This window comes from Grammomys surdaster, unplaced genomic scaffold (assembly GCF_004785775.1).
Source record: "Grammomys surdaster isolate TR1022 unplaced genomic scaffold, NIH_TR_1.0 125996, whole genome shotgun sequence".
NCBI classification, from domain to species: Eukaryota; Metazoa; Chordata; class Mammalia; order Rodentia; family Muridae; genus Grammomys; species Grammomys surdaster.
The window spans coordinates 4,982,921-5,003,231 of record NW_021620812.1 but is presented as its reverse complement, the minus strand read 5'-3'; the positions used below and the strand labels follow the sequence as shown (position 1 = coordinate 5,003,231).

The following is a 20,311-nucleotide window of genomic DNA, read 5'->3' as shown; positions in this document are numbered from 1 at the left end:
TCTATCACAGTCTTGTCACAGAAGCTCTTCCTGCCTCCAGTGTCCACTCAGCATTCTACGTGCACTAACTATATCAACCATTTATCTCAGTGCTTGCTTACTAAATTTTACCTGAAAATCTGGTCATTAGGAAGGACTTCATTTACAATATTTCCTTGGAGCTGTGAATGATCCTGAAAGTCAGAACATAACCAAACCTTTTGTTAAGAGTGCCATGAGTAGTGATCCAAACAACCACAAACCTACAAGCCAAGGAACCAATGAGCTAACAGACAAACAGTGATGTGGTGAGAGTGGAGAGTTTGTGGAGCTTCGGCTATCACTTTATGTGATAGATCATGGCGCTCCTCCATCCGTAGGGGAGAATCCAAAAACCAGAAATAGCTTTAAGAAAATTATAGCTTATATTTCATAGCACCTAAAACTTGCAACATTACTGTCACTTATCTTGGAGTATTTCATACTTCATACCACTGTGTGGGCTTTTCACTCACAACTCATGACTACCACACCCTCTTCTAAACTCTTTCTCCTATATATCAACTTGGGCATGGAATTTTCTAGAATATCTACAACTTTACCAATTCCTGAATTTGCGACATCCTTAAATGGATAAATATAAGCCTCTGGAAGGAATTGGTATGTCTTTTCTCAGTCACCACCTCGACCTTCTGGTGGCTACACATCATTATAGTCAATAGGAAGAGGCAATAAAGAAAATCCTCTCCTGTGCTGGACTCAGTTGAGATACTAACAAATAATCTGTAAAAGGCACAGAAACAGAGGCCACAGCCACATAGCATAAGCAGTTATAGCAAGGAATACAACCTTGTGGCATCACTAAACACCAGACCACTTAACCGAGGATAAACTGAAGTTTTGTGGTTCACAAAGTGCATCCATACTTGGTTGCAAAACCATGATAGATGGTTATGGCAGACAGAACTTCCTTGGGAGACCATGATTTACTGTTGTGAAACAGTGACAAGTGGGTTTCAGTAGTAACATCCCTTTCTTCTTTCTTGACCCACATTTAAATACTTTTCATTAAATTGATTTTTCTTAGATTCAAGCTACATTTTGAACTTTTTGATTATTTTTCTAGCCTGTGAATTAATTTGGCTTCTGTTTTCACGTATTCTGCTATGGAATCAGTGGATTTCTATTTGACAAGAGACTGTAGCATTAGATCTAAGCAGCTTGTGGTGCAGTCAGTCAGTAGTAGTTCTACATCTAGAAGCTTTTGTATCAGCACCGTGCTATACCGGGGGGTGAGGGTCTGTGCTGAGGATCACCCTGGAGAGCTGTTCAGAGTCCCACTTGATCTACAGACCTTGGAGTCTTATCTTCTGCTTGGTGTTCTCCTTCATGAATTCCAGACAAACTGGCTTCCAGATCCCAATGTGTGAATCTAGACAAAAAAGCTTTCCGATGCTACTCAAAAGACAAAAGATGGAACTTTTGGGTTACACAAGACAGATAATCAAGTTTATCCTAATAAACATTGTTGGCTCTGTTGTTCAGAACCATGGTCTTATAGAAGCAACACAAAGCTTTCATATCAGGGAGCTTGTGTGCTGTGGGTAGCAAACACAAACACTATCGTCAGGGCTCTTAGAAGCAGGCTGCAAGCACATACATCTGTCCTCAGGGCTTGTAAATGCAGGCTGGTATTTGCAGTCAGCTTTCAAGAGTAAGTGCTGATTCCCAGAACCAGACAGAGAGAAGGAGTGCCTTTCCAAATATACTTATGGGAGTAATGACTGTAGTTTGAGATGTTAACCTTTAAATAACAGCAGGTTGAAACATTGTTTCATGAACTGCTACCACCTTACATTTGATGCCAATATTGCTTGATCTAAAAGAGGATTCAGCAAGACAGTACCCTAAGGCAATGAAGACAATGCATAAAAGGTGACCCACATAAGCACAGGAGACAAAGTACATATAGAAACGGTATAACTCTTCTGTACAAAATGAAATACAACAAAAACAGTCATGGAAAATGAAGGTGATGGATATGTTTATTGCAAATGTCCAGTTTTAGAGCATATGAAAAATTCATTGTAGAAATGCCATGTTTGCTTAGCTCTAGCTTGTTCTATTTTAGAGTCCATCATAAGCAACTCTAGAGGCACTGACAAATCTAGTATTGAGCTCTCATTTTTTTGTCACACAGTGGGTGCTTAGCAGTGTAGTTCTGGAGCCTATTAAGAAAACATACTGCAAACTTCCACAAGAGTTTAGTCTTTTACTTCAAGATGAGGGAAAACAATGTTTAGGCTGGGCTCAAGCTATGTCACCAGCAAGAATAGAGCCCACATCTTCGACAGTTCAGTGTAAACTTCATTTTGCCTGAAGTCACAGTGTAACTGATATGGCTTTCTTTATAAACTGTGCTCCTACTAACATCAACAATATTTCAGCCAATCTCCAATGTTGTTTACATAAATATAATATTATTGTTATCCAATGAAATGATGTAAAGATATCACTGGAGGGCAGAATAGATAGGTCAGTAAGGAAAGCATTTCCTGACTGTGTGTAAGAACCAGAGTTCAAATCCTCAGAGTCCTTGGAGAGCCTTGTGATAACATACACCTATAATTCAAGGGCTGCCATGCTAAGAGAAAGGATACAGGTTGGGAAAACCCTCAAGATGCTTTCTGTCTAGCTAGCCTTGCATACAAAGCAGTGAACAACATAGCAACCTTGTCTCAAAACCAAGGTCAAACATCAGCATCTAAGACAAGCACACAACAGTAATCATCATTGAAGGCCTAGCAAGATGGAAGCCTAGTAAAATGCCCTGGTGGTCAACTTCAAAAAGTCAAGATGCTGGAGAGATGGTTCCATGGCTAAGAGTGTGTGTAGATTGCTTCTGCGGAGTATCCAAGTGTGGTTACGGCATGCATATTAGGTAACGACTCTAGAGATGGGTTAAAACTCTCCCTCTACAAGAACGTTTGCATTTTTCTGTAGTCTCAAGCAGCTTCACTTATATGTAGCCCATCACACAGGCACACACTCCCATACAGACATATAATGAGGGGCAAGTGGACTATTCCACCAGACAGAAGAACTGGTAAGGTTGAGTGAGCCCAGACCCTAAGAATCTCAGAATGTAGAATGACAGAAGCAGAGACCCATTTCCTGCCTACCTGTACCTGCTCTGGAACATATAACAACTCTTCACTCCTCGGTGCTTATATAGTCCCTGTTCACATGGGATAAAGTGCACAAGTTATTTCACTAAGACTCATCTGAGGGTAGCTGTTTTACTGAGCTGTAACACTTGGGGAAGAGTTCTTTCTCCTTAAGCATTTGTTGTTGGACCTTGACCCAAATGACAGGCTGGGCTTGTGCTGCTGCCAAGTCGCTGCTGTTGTAGTGGGATACCTGTCCTGTGCAGGCCGCCCTAACCTCCTTGCTGTCTTCTGAGAGCTGTAACACTTGGTTTTCCAGGCCTGACTGAGACCCACGGAACCTAGTCACCACAGGTTTCAGTGTATCCATTGGGTAGATAGAGTATGACACACATATGTTCATACATAATAAAAAATAAATCAGCAAGAACAAACCTGATAAACTAAAACAAATAACTACATGTTACCAAAGCTGGATTTTTCAGTAAGTACAAAAGCTGAGCAAACTAACAGGGTTTAAAAAGACTAAATCGCTCATGCAAAGTATCTCATAAAAGACCAGGGCCAGATGGCTTCACTGTTGATTTCTATCAACTATTGAAAGAACTATCACCATGTCTTAAGCTATTTCTAAACTCAGAAGAGTATGTAATGCTTGAAAATATATTCAAAGGGCCATCAATCTCAGGCATTAGAACAGACAGGGAAACAACCAGAAAATATAAACTATAACCTATATTTTTGTAAATACATATGCACAAACTTCTGAAAGATATTAGCAAACTGAATCCGAAAGCACATTAAGATGCAATGGCCAGTCACTATGCAAATAGACAAGCAGGACACATCACAGCAGGTTAAGAGACAGAAAATCAGAACATCTCAACAGATGGAGAAAAATCAGTCTATAAAATTTAACAGACTTTGTGGTTTTGAAAAAAAAATGAAACATATCAGACACAGAAAAACCATATCTAAATGTTATGAGGCCACCTATAATAAACCAACTGCTAAGCTTGTGCAAAATAGGGAGGGGAGGCCGGATCCCTCTAAACTATGAACTGAGACAAGGCATCCCTTTCACTACTTCAAAGAAAAATGGAAGTGCTTGCTGGGGAAATCAGCAAAAGAATGAGAGTGAGGGATTAGTCAAGCCAAATCAAGTTGTCTGCACACCAATTGAGAGAGTGAAGAGGCAACCAAAACTCTTGAAACTCTACAGCAGAAGAATCATTTAGCCCTACTGAAACTGAGGGCAGACTTTCAATATATTTTTTTTTACATTTCAAGGTTACATAAAAACAATTAAAAGTATAGAAAGTGACTTGAACACATTCCTTCTCATACCCCACTACCCTACCCACCCATTAAATCCCTCGGTTCCACAGAGGGTTTGGCTTCCACTTTTAGGTTATCTGTATGTTCACAATTGTATGTCTATAGTTCAGAACTCAAAAATTATGGAAAATATAAAATATGCATCTTTCTGTGAGTGATATAACTTGAATCTTCAGTTGCATCCATTTTTAGGTAAACGACTTCATTATTCCATTCCTCTTCAACTAGAAAGAGAAAAACGTTTACTCTTTCATTCCTGTGGTGGACAGTGGGTAGACTCCAGGTTGGATCCACATCCTTCTGAATAGTGCTGTGATAACACACAGATGGGCAAGCATCTCTGTGACCTGTTGACTCGGCATCTTTGGGTACAGGCCCAGGAGGATCAGAGCTGAGTCATATGTTAGGACTGTCTGTGCTTTGGGGAGGACTCTCCATATTGATTTCTATTTCAGATGTACAAATAGTCAACCAGTTCATAAAAACATTATATATGACTAATATTTTGGCAAATGCAAATTAAAACATCAATGAAGTAACAACTCACCTCAATACAAATGGCTATGTGTTACAGACTAAAACAGCTAGTGCTGACCAAAACGTGAGAGTAAGTAATATTAGTGTAAACACTATGGAAGGCAGCATGTAATTTCCTCAACAGAATTACCAAGCCAGATGTAACAGGGTATCCCCCAAGGTTCTCATTCACACTCATTCACAGTGTCAGATGTTCTCCCCACCCCAGGTGTTTGTTTGTGTAGCTGCTTGCTTTTGGAGACAGAATCGCTGCATACACTTTAGGCTGGCTTCTAACATGTGGTCCCTGGTACTATTCTCTCTCGATGTTGGTAGTACAGCTGTGTGCAACCACCTAGGTTCATAAGTAGAAAAAAATGGGAAATGGTATCAGTACTTATCAACTAGTGAGTGAATTTGAAGTATGTTAGAAATATTTGGGGACAAAAATTAGCCAATTACCATAATTTGTGACAAGGGTGGAGCTAGAGATAATTATGTAGAAAAGCCAGGTATTGAAAGATGGATATCCATGATCTCACTCACTGGCGGACTGCCAAGTCCATCTCCGGCAGCTGAATAGAACAGTGTCTCCTGGCAGCTGAGTGGAGTGGTGAAGAAGGGGCAATCCATGGACACTGTGCTGTGCTTAGGAGCTGTCCTGGTATGCTGGTGCATTAAGGCAATGATGCACTGCACATATTTTCTCCATAAAGAAGAGGTATAGCTTCCTTGATACAAGCACTGTGTAAGATATACTAACGGAAACATCATTAAAATGTATTTAGAAAAGTTTTAACTACCAGTTAAAAAATAAATTCAATTATTTAAAAGTAAATTGTAGTTGCCAAATTTTACAAAAAGCAAATGGCCCTATTTTATGTTTGTCAGCATTACCAGACATGTATATTTTACTACTCAAAGGCTGAAATGTAACAATGTAGTATTTTCGGAGCATCTTCAGGCTTTCTTGGGGGAATAGTCTCAGCAAAACCTACACTTAGATGTCGAGTCTGAACACTGCCTTACATAAACTATAAAGGGGATCCAACATTAACATGGTTTCTCCAAGGATGAACTCCACAAATGTGCTTACTGAGAAACATACTGAGGCGTAGACACAAGTCGGGCAATGGAAAGCTATGGTAGGGGCTTCTTTTCACCAAGAGCACAACACACAGAAACAGCCAATGCCTTCCACCTTAAGCCAAAAAAATCTGTTGTAAGTTAGGTATGGAATGACCCTTTTATTGATTTTTGTTGTCTTTTTATTAGAATAGCATGGCAGCTTGAGTTTTCTTTCTCTGTCTTTTCAAAGTAGTATATATATATGATGGTACATTTCCTTCTGGTGCATTAGCTATCTTAGATGAAGAGTAACTTCATTGCAATTTTAATGCAAGATTCAATTTGTTAAAATATTTTTTCCTAGATGTATTACTAGATGAAGTTCTCTTTTCCACCTCACACTTATCTTCTATGTATTGCTGACATCCCTAGTATCCAATCAGAGGCGGGTTTTCATTGCTGTTGTCCAGGGAATGAAGTACATGATTTCTTTGTACTGATGAAAGGTGAGTACAGACATCCAGCCCATTTCAGTGAAAATTGACCCATAATTTTGTTTTATCCTGAAGAAAAATACAGTGAGAAAGTTTAAAGATGGAAAACATACAGTTAACCTCAATGGATGTGACAATAGCAAGCAAACATTCTACTCATTCTGGAAGTCAGTTGTCAGTGCCTCTGCTTTCCGGAGCTCATGAATTCCATTAATCATGGTTCCCACAAGGCAGAGAAACCAACTCTGGGAATTTTAACACTTCAACAAGATCAAAGATATATCAGGAAGTTGCTTAGGAACCCTCCCTTCTTATTGTACTGCTCATGAAGGTTTCTGTCTAATAAAATAGATGCATCTTCATTTAATATTGAACACATATGCTTGTTCATCATGAAGAGGCTACACCACGTTCCAAACAAAAGCAGCAGAATGATGTCAATGGGAATTTTTCAGAAGGCGCTGACCTGTTATGTTTCCAGGTGACAACTATGGTATACTAAGCCAAGTGATTGCTCCGATAACACATTTCTTATTTTTGATAATAGGGAAAAGGAATATGATATGATAACTCCCTACTAAAGCATTTGCTGTAGGATTTTACTCTCACAGTGGCATTCGGTATTAACACTTTTAGAAAATACACTAAATGTCTCTGAGTCGTGAGGTATATACCAAAACTATATAAATACAGCTTGGATTATGCTTCTTTTAAATAGCTTATATTATGCTTCTTCTAAATCTAACAGTTTTTTAATAGACTCAGTAGGTTTTATTTAAATATACTTGTATACATACACATAACAAATGAAATCAAATATAATCAAAGAGAGAATCAGTTTGCGAGTGGGGTAAGTGGGAGAAGTTTGAGGTAGAGTAACTGGTGGTAGCCAGAGAAAGGAAGAGGAGGAGGGAACTGACATAATTCTATTTCAGTTAAAAACATGTACAAAAAAGTTTTAAAAATAAAAATCAATTTTATAGTTTGAGGGACATGTTTTTAATATCTCATAAATATATCAGTGTACTAGGTAACTGGGTGGACAAAAGAATTGTATTGTAAAACCTGACTATAGCTTAAAAACATTAAGACATTCATTTAAAAGGTGTCTTTGAAGGAGATAGGGTTTAAATTATTGTAAAAGTATCTAAACAATACTTTTGCAGACACACTCATTTCTCCTCACAGTAAACGAGCTATATTACAGAGGGCAAGTCTTTCTAGGGATCACATCAGAAGATGAGTGCAAGTTGAAGGACGGAGGGAAGCAGGGAAGGAGGTGTAATCTGGGAGTTCTCACAGAAGCAGACACACTAAGGTCTTACACATCATGAAGAAGAGAGCACAGTCTCATTAAATAGACAATGGAGCCTTAGCGGCAAAGGTCAAATGTCAATTCTTTTTTTTTGTTTGTTTGTTTTGTTTTGTTTCGTTTTTCGAGACAGGGTTTCTCTGTGTAGCCCTGGCTGTCCTGGAACTCACTCTGTAGACCAGGCTGGCCTTGAACTCAGAAATCCACCTGTCTCTGCCACCCAAGTGCTGGGATTAAAGGCGTGCGCCCCCACTGCCGGGCTCAAATGTCAATTCTAAACATCTTAACTCTAATACTATAACCTTTTACCATGTGGTGGTATGCCTCTCATGAGGGGAACAGGAATGGCAGGGATGTGACCTCCCTACAGGCTGGGGACATAGCTCAGGGGTTAGAGAGCTCATCCAGCTAATATGGAATGTAGTGTTCAATTCCAAACACCACATAAACTGAGCCAACTGGTGTCTGTAATATCGGAACGAGGGAAATGGAGACAGGAGGAACTGACATTTAAGATAGGCCTTGGCCATGTAGCAAGTCTGAGGCATGCCTGGGAAGAGATCTTGTCTCTAGTCATCAACAGCAAAACAAACACAATCAGAAGTAACACACACACACACACACACACACACACAAGCACTTCTTCACCATGCTTGTGCCCCTCCCCCAACTCCAGGACTGTGGCCACAGACAAACCCAGACCTCAACCTTAAAGCTCCCTAGGAATCTGCCATTGCTAATAGCTTCATGAATAGTGCCAACAATTAGGTTCTAATCTCACTCTGAGCCTTCCTTACCCCTTTCTTCCTTGGTAAACTTTCCCCATTTCTTAAGACAGAGCTTGGGCACATTCAGGAACTTGGATCACATACGCTAGCTTCCTATCAGAGCCTGCTACATGTAAAAACTGCCAATGCTCCATGATTCTCACTGCAGGGACAGATCCCAGTCAGTCCTTGTTATCAGACTGACTCCCCTGTGTGGATGTGTGTCTCAGGAAGTCCGATGTCCTATCTCTGTGGGTGTGTGTGTGTGGGGGGGTGTCAGTCTCATCCTCTTGTCACCTAACTCATTTGCTTACAATATTGCCAATACCTTGAACTCAAGAGAAAGCATATGTTTAAATCTGAATTTGAACAAGGTGTCAAAGGCTCTGAACTCTGTAGGAAGTTAGAGCTCAGTGGGGGGGCATCTTGCAAGACAAGGCAATAGGGATCAGGGGCCTTATGCTTGCCAGAGACAAACAGCCAAGAGTGAAGAGCTTGGGGAAGAGATGGGTCAGCTTCTAGTATATTGTTAGAAATAAAATACTTAGCAAAGAAGACTGAAGAGGTAAACAGAAATGTCTTAGGCCCATATTACAGCAGAAGCCACACAGCCTGTCAGTCTTCACTGGCCAGGTTTCAGTGACTTTTCAACAATTTTGTGTCAAATGTAACATTTCCTACCCAGAAATATTGACACCAATGGGGAACCTTGTTTTGTTTTGTTTTGTTTTGTCCTACACTTTCCCTTAGATCATATCAGTAAATGAGAACTCTAACATTTGCAGCCTATGAAGCAGTCTGAATAACAACTGTGACTTCCTAATTTAAAGTGTTGTGAGGGTCTTCATGCACACAGATACACATGTGGTACTGAAATAGAGACAGGTAGCTTTTCTTGCCCAGTGATTATTTGAATTCCCTTCTGGTAATTAAACTTTTCATTAATGGTCCTAACTAATGTGCCTTCATTCGGCCTCACGGACCTCTTGCAGAGGAGAGGGTTTCCCTCCATCCCACATTCTACCAAGCTTGCTCTCGGGTCCTCAGCTCTGGCCTTCATCTGTTTCAATGAGGATCCCTCATTTCTGGCTTTGCATCTCTTGTCAACCATGTGATGCTATCATTGTTACTGTGTTAACTTATTTCCCAAAGAGAAAGGATCCCGCTCTTCATTTTCTAAGACCACCCAGAAGTAGAAAAGGCACTGGTGACATAGTATAGACTTTGAATATTATTGTGTCAGTTTGCATGTGCATGCTGGAGTAAGCACGTGGCAGTAAAAGGACAACTTTGTAGAGTTGGCTTCCTCTGCCAATCACCTGCACAAGAGCCCTTACCTGCTGAGCCATCTTGCTGGTCCAGAATTTGAAGTTTTAAATGAAATTTGAAATTTTAGCACTTATGTAATATACACGTATTGATGCCTATATTAAAATGTATATGTATATAGTTAGGTAAACACACAGACACACACACAGACACACACACACTATTTGAACAAAAAATTGTTTTAATTGTAAATTGCTGTCACAGTACTGTACCATGTTTCTTATCAGTGATATAAATCAGTATTTCTATGAATAGAAAAGTTACCATTTGCCTCTGGGATTGGATATCCTTTCTACTTGTCAACTACCAGACACTTTCTGTAAGATGCATTTTTATCCTTCCATTCATCTGAGGACTGACATTTTTTCCAGAACAATTTTTAGGAGAAAGTAAAATAATGTATTACTTTTACCCATGAGCACCTGAGAGGTCTTCGTGGTGATATTTGAACTTGAGTACAATGATATACAGCATTTGAACTGTAGGAGCCAGAAAGACGGTTCTGTGGTTTAGAACATTTGGTTTAGAACTGATGGGCACAGTGGTTTATTAATATAGCACATTAGCATACAGTAACAGCTACTAAGAAACACAAACCAGGTAACTTTCTCAAGGACTTCAAATTGACATTTTCTTGTTTTTTTATTATTTTATTGTTTTATTTGTTCACAGAAGCCTTGTGACCTGAGTTAGTCCAATCCCCCTAAGAGTGAGGGGAAATGCTCTATAGACTTGCTGTTAGGTCCTCTCTAAATCTCCCTCTTCTCCCTTCTCCCTCCCCTTCCCTCTCTCCCTCCCCCTCCCTTTCTCCCTCCCCTCCCCCTCTCCCTTCTTAACTCCCCCACTCCTCCCCATCTTCCCCTTCCCCCTCCTCCCTCTTCCTCTCCATCTCCCTCAATCAGAGCCTCAGATTGCTCAAGCTTTTCCCTGGCACCAGTAAAAAGGTCTGTCCATGTTCATCAGTTTCAAGGCAGTGAGATCATTAACCCTTCAGTACTCATTCCCAGCAAAGAGTCCATTGTATCAGCTCTCCTTAAAGGTTTTGCATTCAAGGCCCATTTTCAATAGAGGAAATTTTATATAATCATAAATGTATAAATGTGTATAAAATCAAGCATTTATTGATAATCATGTGAAATTTATCTTAAAACAATTCTTTTTGTATACAATTTTACCATTTATAAAGATAAAATTAAATTTATATATTAATGAGATGGATGTGCTTGTTTATTTTTAGATAAAGAATTAAATCTTGGCTGAATATTGGATTCTTCAAGGCTCAGAATATTTTTCAGAGTGATTGATATTTTGATTTTGTAGTCATCAATCCTAAGGATGCTCCTTCACAGGAAAACACTGTAGAATGCCAGACATCTATTTAGGGGCATTTCAGTCAGTGTTAGAAGTTCTGTTTTAATTCTAAGTCAAATTTACTTAACAATGTGTTTTTAAAACTCAAGTGGGCAACTCACATAGCATTTTTCTTATCAAATAATCTAATAGTAGTTAATCCAAAATACTGATTTGATATGTGCTAAGAAATGGAAGACAGAAAAGCTGTAAAAGTATTCGTGTTCTGTATTGTAAAAGGACAGGAAATATTCCTTGCACACTGGCTATCATAAGATATGATGGACTGGACCTCAAGCAGCTCTCCTCAGTACCACATCATGCAGTCAGCAGCTTGTACAGGGCAAAACTTATGTTGTATTCAAAACTGAGGAAGCAGTAAAGTCTGCCAACGGAAAAGGCAGGAGGCACCGGAGACTTCACAGACACACTGTGGGTTTAATTTTGCGTTACCTTGCACCATTACATACTATTCTATTCATTCTATTCAGGATCCTTTGACTATTGGCAAATGTCTCTTGTCTCCTGTCTATGTTCAGATAAGTAGCATGGTCCACAGTTTAAGAATTTGGACCCTACACAGCTTTGAGATAGTCTCTTGAGATAGTCTCCACTGTTGAATGAAGATCAAGGAGTCTGGGCACCAAACCCACAAGCTGCAAACTTCTTACTACACTGAATCATCCAGGCTCAAGAAAGGTCACCTACATGACTCCATGAGTGAGGGTTTTGCTTCCATATGTTCAGCTATTACTCATACATGACCAGAAAGACCTAGCAAACATTCTCTCCATAATCCATTGGTTCTGGAATCAACCTCCCACCCACCATGCTCCTGATCATGAATGGAACCTAACCAGATATGAGAGGGTTACTGAAGCTAAGTGAAAATTTGTCACATTATATAAACCCAAGCATCAGCTGTAATCATTTTATTCAAAGTGAAGAAGGTTCTCTTTGTGTTTCAAACTCACAGGTCCATAGTGACCAAGTCCTCAGAGTACACAGCAAACCTGTAAGTGTTTGCTCATCCTATTGGACCAGGGAAAGGACTCATATTTTATAAATCAGAAGTGTGGTCCATCACAGATCCAGGCACATCCCACATTTATTCTGACAGTTGTAGGACCATGGCTACTGGTGCTAGCATGTTAGAACCATCTGTACTTGCCATAATGGACCTAAGGACACTGTCTCTATATCCCACGCTGGTGATACTGAGCCAGCTGCTTCCTCATTTTAACATTAGGAATAGATTCTCTGAGCCTGGAGAAACAGAGGTATAAAGTATGTGCCCTCTGTAAAGTCATTCAACCCCCTAAACAGACTGCTTCATTTTACACATCACAGACAGACACTGCAGGTGAGACAGTAACTCACAGGGAGATGAGGCTTTCGACCATCCATCTCAATTCCATGCTAGGTTCCATCTAAGTGAAATACCCACTCACTACTAACACTGCTCTGAGCACGGAAAACACGAACAACACAGCACATGTACACCTGTCCTCAGGAAGTTTCCAAACAGCAAATGTTCTCTAGACACTGATTTCAGTGGGAACAAAATCTGCAAAGTATATTTAAAGATAAAATTGTTATCTTTAAATATACTGATTTAACAATGAGACGTAACAATGCAAACAACAAAACAGATAATTCAAGATATGAATGAGAAATACAAACCATTAAATAAGCAATCAGAAATGGTAGAACTAAGCCTATGTGGAGGGAAAAAAAACTACAGCATAGAAATTCCAGCAAACACCAAAACAAACAGAATTGATTATAAACGAGTCTTCTGAATTAGCCAAGCTAGATGAAAGGGAAAATTCCAAGAGAGAGACAGGACACCACTCTGCAAACATTTGCATTGGGTTAAGGGAATTTCAGAAGGAAAAGCCAGGATGAAGGCAATGGGGACAGAATGAAATAAGACAAGAACCCTCAGATATCTTCAGAAGGATGTATACATCCTAAAATTCCAATGATTTTCTCTCATATTTATAGTGTAATACTTCTGAGGATGGAGACCCCTCTCTGTCTCCGCAGGCCAGGGAACAAACGTTAGTTACTATAGTAGTGAAAAGAAGAAACTATGGAGATCACAAGTGAGCACTCCCAAGCGTGGCGAGCCATGTGCATCACTCAGGGACATGGAAATGGGCCGCTGCAGGTTTACATTATTTTTAGATCACCTTCTGGTTCCATGATAACTAGAGAAAACGAAGACAAAGTGATGGGTACTCCTCTCTCCATGGGTGGTGGACTGAGGCCGTGCTTTGAATCCGGAGATGGGTCACGAGTCTAGGATGCATTGAATCCTGAGGTTTGAATCCTGAAGTAGACCACGTGACTGGGATGCTCAGCAAGTGGGAACAGCAGCACTTGGAGCTAAGGCTTCCACTTGAGTGTTTTGTTTTTCTCCATGAGGGTTCAGCAGGAAGCTTCCTGCCATCACGTGACTACTCAGCAGAAACTAACAGACTTAACAGACCCTGAGCATCTTAAAGAAGTTGATGCTTTGAGGCAGGAAGGGTGCCCATGAAAAGTAGGAGAGAAAATGTTGCCCTCACCCTGAAGAATCTGACCACTCTCACCCTCACCCAATGTGTATACTTTACTTTTATACCATATTACCTCTGAAATGCCGACCTTAAAAAAAAATCATGAGACCATGTCTGTAAACAATGATGTGATTAGCTAATAATCAAGTTTACTTACCTTACTGTTATTTTACAAGGTCAAACCCTCAGTAAGGAACTTCTGTATTAGCTAGTACTTCCTGTGTACAATTTTTCTCAGTAACCTCTGAGAAAAAACAAAATTGGTTGTGCCAAAGGGTAAATAGTCTTATGTCCCCACCCAAATTCCCTAATATTAGAATTCAAATTTCCCCCAGATCACTCAGAACCGAGATCTAACTGCATCACTGTAAACCTGTATTTGTGTTGCCGTGTGAGCAACCACAGCCATGCCCTCAGCAATGTCCACAGGCCAGGGGCAAGTGTGGAAAGAGCTGTTCCCACCTTCATGCCTGTGTCAGACCCAAACTCTTAGGCTTTCCCTCTGACTTCTGAGTTCCAGTTGTGTGTGTCACACACTGTCTTTCCACAAACTCTGGATGCTTACTTCACATTTCCTTCCCGAATGTGATTCACACTTCATCTTCTGACCTGTTCCACTCTTTAGGATACCAAAAACAGGAGCAATTTTTGAATCATTTTGGTCAGGAATTTTTCAGCCTAAACACGACCAAATTTAGACACCGACTACTTCACTGAATTACTAAATCCTGAACTGCATTCTGCTTAACCCATCCTACTGTTTTATGGATGGCATTTACAAAAGTGAATTCTCTGTATCCTGTGATTGGCCCTCTCACTCCTATGTTTCCATTTATTATTGCTTAGATCTTGGCTTCTCAGGTTCACTCTGAAGAAACTTTCATCACAGAATTTGTAATAAGCCAAGTTCCAAGGCAGAACAAACTATATAGATAGGAAAGTGATACAATAAAGTATGAAGTCTTATATCAAATTACCATTTTGGCCAGAAAGAGATTGAAGGCCAATTCTAAATAGAATAATTCCATATAACTGAAACTGGCAAAAATAATTACCACTATTAGAAGAAACTGAGATGATCTTGTACAGTGGACTGTGAACAGCGACTATAAACAATAGCAAAGCATGAGACAATGTACATATTTATATACAATGAAAGAATGGGCCTTATGAGTGATGGCTAACAAAATTATTAATAATATGAAAGAAATTTAAAGCATTCTTTATATTTTAGCAAAAAGTCATAGCATTCAAGTGTTTTCAAGCCCAATGTTATACTCTTTGTTACCTCATCAATTTTAATAATCTTTAAACAATAGATGCTACTCTAATTTTCACACAAATGGTAGTGACTTCATTAAGTTAATATACATTCTGAGCCACAGATGTATTATCAGTGTATAGGATTTATATACTGATATAGGATTCATATACTGTGGGTTTACAGCACTAGCAGAGAGTCTCTGTTCAAAGCAGGCACTGCTCCAGTCATGGCTACAGAGCCTGTTTTATGTTTGGTTGGTTCGTTGATTTTGTTTTTTGTTTGTTTATTTGGTTTTCCTGCCTGTGAGATTTAAGTTTATGAAGTGTCCTGTCCTGTGGAGCAAATTCAGAGAAGTGACACTGACTTTTGAGGAGAAAAATGGCTAGGGTAGGGTACATTTGCCTTTTAAACCGTCATTGTATTGCAGGTACAGCTGTGTGCTGTGAGGACTGGGGGAATGGTTACATGGTCTATGTAGCATGTGAGCACTGAAATCACAGTGATGACACTCTTCCCATTATGATCAAGAAGCTCAGGCTGTTCAAAAGAAAAGTTTACTTATGCTGTTGATCACAAACACATGACTTTTGGAGTTCACGAAAAGGTTAGCACCTTTAATTTTACTATACTGCCGAACCTTCACCTCTATCATAACCTGATATCCAACCACACACACACACACACAAAACCCACAAAAATAATGGATGCAGAAGTCATTCATCAGGGTACATGGTCCAACACTGGATATAAAACACCTATCCTGTGACCACAATCAAAACAGCCATGCGGTGACTAGCACAGAGGAGTTCAGCAAAACAAGTTAGATTCTTTCTCTTTACAATTTTTTTTCTCAAAATAATTTCTGGTTTATCAAAAAACATCAGGTAAATGTTATACTGTACATAAAATTAAAATTACTAATCCTTAATAAGATATATATAAAATGACTTTACATTTCAAAACTAGGAAGTTTTATGAGGCTCTTTTTACCCACTGTAATTAAATAGGAGCCAAGCGCAGGTTGCCACTGCAACTATTACCGAGTGGCTATGGTGAGTGGCTAAAGCACCGTGTGATACTGTTCCCTAACACCCACAGATTCTAAAGCAGGGCCTTAGCAACACAATGAAAATTAGTGAGACTGAGATATTGTATTAATATTACATAAATTACAACCCTACTGTTGTAGATAATAAATATGTCAAGATAACCAATTGTACTTACTTGTTTCCAGTGTGCAACCTTCCCTTTTATGTTAGATTCAGGCTTGATAAGGAAGATATCCTCCAAGAATTTGTCTTCATTACTTCTACCTATGCAGATCAATTTTGTTTCAAGTACCCTAATCATTTTGCCATGATGCTTTTTACGTGTTAAATAGGGGCTAAATATAAGGGATGAGAAAACAACTATTAATTGTTTTTCTTATTGAAAAGGTAAAATTTACTTACATATTAACTGTATCTTAGCATTCATAGTGAGAGTCCAGTGTACCATTTGTTTTACCTGATTGTCATTCAAGAACTGAGAATTTGCCATCAACATTCAGACATCCATTTCATGGTAAGCAAACTGAGGAATGAATGAACAACACTCTAAAAATGACCCCTCCTGACACCACACACTGGGCTGTTGATGACAGTGTAGGGACTGGCAGGTCTGGGTTAGCACTGGACAGCAAGAGGTGGGTGGCTGTGGCTGCTTGTATTATCTTAATTTGAGTCCCCAAAATTGTTTCCACAAGAATGTACATATTTACACTGAGGGACCCTGCCTCTGGTTGGTTCTGATTGGTAAATAAAGTTGCCAACAGCCAATGGTTGAGCGGGGCAGACAGAGGTGAGACTTTTAGGATTCCCTAGTGAGAAACCAAGAGAGAAGAAATAGATTTGTCATGCCAGGAGAAGGAAAGACTCCAAGCCTGAGAAGGTGTGGGACAGAGAGCATAGCTGCCATGTTGGAGCCAGGGGATTGTGGCCCAAGAGGGCTGCCCAATTGGCTCCAGGGCAGCAAAGACGGAATATAGTATGTAGTAAGTAATAACTTGGGAATATCTGAGGAGGTGGATTAGCCACATGAAGGTTAGGAAGTGGCAGTGCAGCCATTGGGCTATTTTAGGCTTATCAAAATATAAAGGTCTTTCATTAGGGAACACAGAATGTTGGGACAGGTAACAAGGAATGACCACAAGATCATTTAAGTATTAATTGGGTGCTAGTACAGGTGGCAACTCCTCTCGCTGTGCACTGCAGCAAGGCAGTTGCTGGCCCTCAGGGTTTCTATCTGTCCCATTTTGTAAATGTAGAGGAAGCATAGAGCAGTGATGCCTACAAGACACACAACGAAAAAACTGTGACATCTCTGCCGGCCACACTAATGGGCAAACAAAGGTGCAAACCAATTTTACCTTTTATTCCTATGCTGTGTTTAATGAAATATTGTCTCACAGTTGCTATCTATAAACTAACATCATATCAATGGTTAGATAATGAGTATTTTCTCCTCTAAACACAGAAGGAGTGGAAGAGATGCTCCACCTCTCCTAGCTAGTCAACATTATGCTAGAATTCTCATTTGGTCCATTTACAATTAAAGGAAAACACGGGGTGATTTGGCCTTTGGTTACAGAGAAACGCATTCAGTATTAGTGAGAGAAATGCCAGCAACACCAGCAAAGAGAAGGAGCACACTGATGATGCGGTGTCTCTCATCACAGCAACATGTGACTGCAGGAAAAGGCTGCTGTTTCGTAAATGGACAAGCGAAAGGGCTTAGATGAAATGTAGCAGGCACCATTTATTTAACAGCCTTAGGAGACATACTGAAATGAACAGAGTCAGTCTCATGCAAATGAGCTGCTAAACACCAGCAACAAGCCATCCCATGTGACAGAAAACATCATTTGTTAAGATGATAAGTCGACTGGGAAATTTATCCTTAGTAATACCAGAAACAAAACAATCCAAACAAGGCAAAATTCCTGTGTCATAAATGGGCTCTATTTAATACTCCATTCTCCATGTTTTTGTCTACCAATTTTGTAGATATAAGAAGACCAACAGAGCCAACTAACATGGGCTCATGTGGCTCACAGAGCGTGGCCCACCAACCAGGAAGCATGCAGGAGCTGGAACTAGACCCCCTACACATTTGTTGCAAGTGTGCAACTTAGATTTCATGTCGGTCTCCTAACAAATGTAGCAGAGACTCGCTTCTCTGCTGCCTGACATCAGATCCCCTTCCTAGACTGCCTGGTTGGGCCTCAAAGAGACAAAATGTGCTTAGTCCTGCTGTGACCAGGGTAGGGTGGTACCCAAGAGGGGCTGAGGAGGCTCCCATTCTTGAGGAGAAGGGGAGAGGACAATGGGGGAAGAATTTGTACAAGTGTACTGGGAGGACAGGAGTGGGGCTGCCACAGCGATATAAAGTGAATAAAAATAAATATAAAAGCAAATCAGATTAAACAAACAAACAAAAAGATACAATAAAAACGTTTAATAGGTCAGAGTAGCAGTTGACCTCTCTAGAGGGGCAGCTCTGCTTTGCAAAGCTGTTCCATCTTGTTCCACATGTATGGAGCCCATGGGGAAAGAAGTGTATGAAACCAAGCAGAACACAGTAAGCACTTGAGCACACTAAGCTGCTGCATGCTTTCCTGGGGCTTCAACTTCAAATGCAGGCAGTGATGCAGCTAGATGAACATGTTTATCCAGGAGAAAAACCTGTGATGCAATCTCTCATGGTCAGCCAGTTGTCACACATAAAGGAAAGCATGGGTACTCGTAGAAGAAGTATGATTTTGCATATGCCCCAATGTGTATTGTGAGAAGAGAAAGGTTTGCATCTCATGAAGCCTATGTGACTTAAATAAAGACAAACCAAGCATTAAGTATATTAATAAGGCTGAGGACATCATCGTGAGATACTGAGAACAGCATTCTGTGCAGAGAAACCAGTCAGGGCAAGAGACCAGGCAGATGCTCTGTGAGACAATACCACCTTTGGCCTGTTTGAAAGGCAAGCCACTGAGTTTGAAAATCATTCTAGAGCTCTGAGCAGAGGCCATGCTGGGTAGACAACTTCTGGAATAGAGACAGAGTGTTCTGAGAGAAACCCCATAACTAGTAAAAATTAACAGGTAAAGAGCTCCAAGAATTCTCAAAACTCACAAGCTAAAAGAAGAGGGCATTTACTTAAGAAAATCCAGGTCTGGAATGTGAGGACAAGTACCAGTCTAGCCACTACCTGCATACTCTTCCCAGTGTAGTTCCATGGGAGACAAGTCTATGTGAGTGGTAAAGGCCTCCAACACCAGCGGCCTCTTTACCAGGAACCACATCTGGGCTTCACAGCAAGATGACAAAGGCTTGAGCCTCATGCCCCAGAGGTGCTGGCTAGTAAGAAAGGCTGTGTGGGATTAACCTATCTCTCTCTGCTCTGGCTCAGGAGCGTGAGGTATAGAACACGCAAACACTGACTTCCAGTACTCAGAGACATATAGGCTGGTGCTACCATGCCAGCTGAGGTGGCAGGCAGAGTTCAGGGCTCTGCTTTGGGAGAAAGCTGTCCTTTCACCTCTTGTCCCTGCTCTAGGCAAAGACACAAAGATTTCCCCAGGGATGAGATCCGAGTAGAACATAAAATCACACAGCTGATTTGATCGTGCAAAGTGAAGTATCTTGACTGGATAGACTGTGAGATGTTTAAGCCTACCTACAGCTGCTGTAGAAAAAAGGAAGGTGGTAGCGTTGAGCTGCTACACATAGGCTGGTCACGGTAGCAAAGCAAAGTGCTTCATGGTTCAAGGGAAGCATACACTAACTAAAGTGGTTTAAGCAACAACAACAAAAGACATTCAGTAAATAAATCCTGCACATGGCATAGCACCTTAACACATTACAGAGCACACTAGAAATTGTCCTGACAAGTAAGAGCATTGACCATGCTGAAAAGAGCTGGCAACACAGCCCAACTCTAGAAAGAGCCAAGTAACGCTAGAGTTTCTAGGGGAAACGGTGTAGATATAAGGAGAGTGCTTTTTAGGTAGAGTTGTTAAGGCAAAATGTGAAAAAAATAGAATTCCATTATCAAAAAGTAAAGTAACAACACGTTACTAGAGTGGATCAAGAATGAATCTGTACTGAGATAAGTATTATGATAAAG

General features: G+C 40.2%; 1 protein-coding gene across 1 annotated transcript in view; it reads right to left on the bottom strand.

Moving 5' to 3' along the window:
• Nucleotides 1–20,311, bottom strand: part of Lrriq3 (leucine rich repeats and IQ motif containing 3) — an 89,198-nt gene that overhangs the window by 30,198 nt on the left and 38,689 nt on the right. Inside the window, exon 5 of the mRNA XM_028754335.1 lies at nt 16,373–16,532. Coding sequence (XP_028610168.1) covers nt 16,373–16,532 — 160 coding nt within the window. The remainder of the gene's footprint in view (nt 1–16,372; nt 16,533–20,311) is intronic.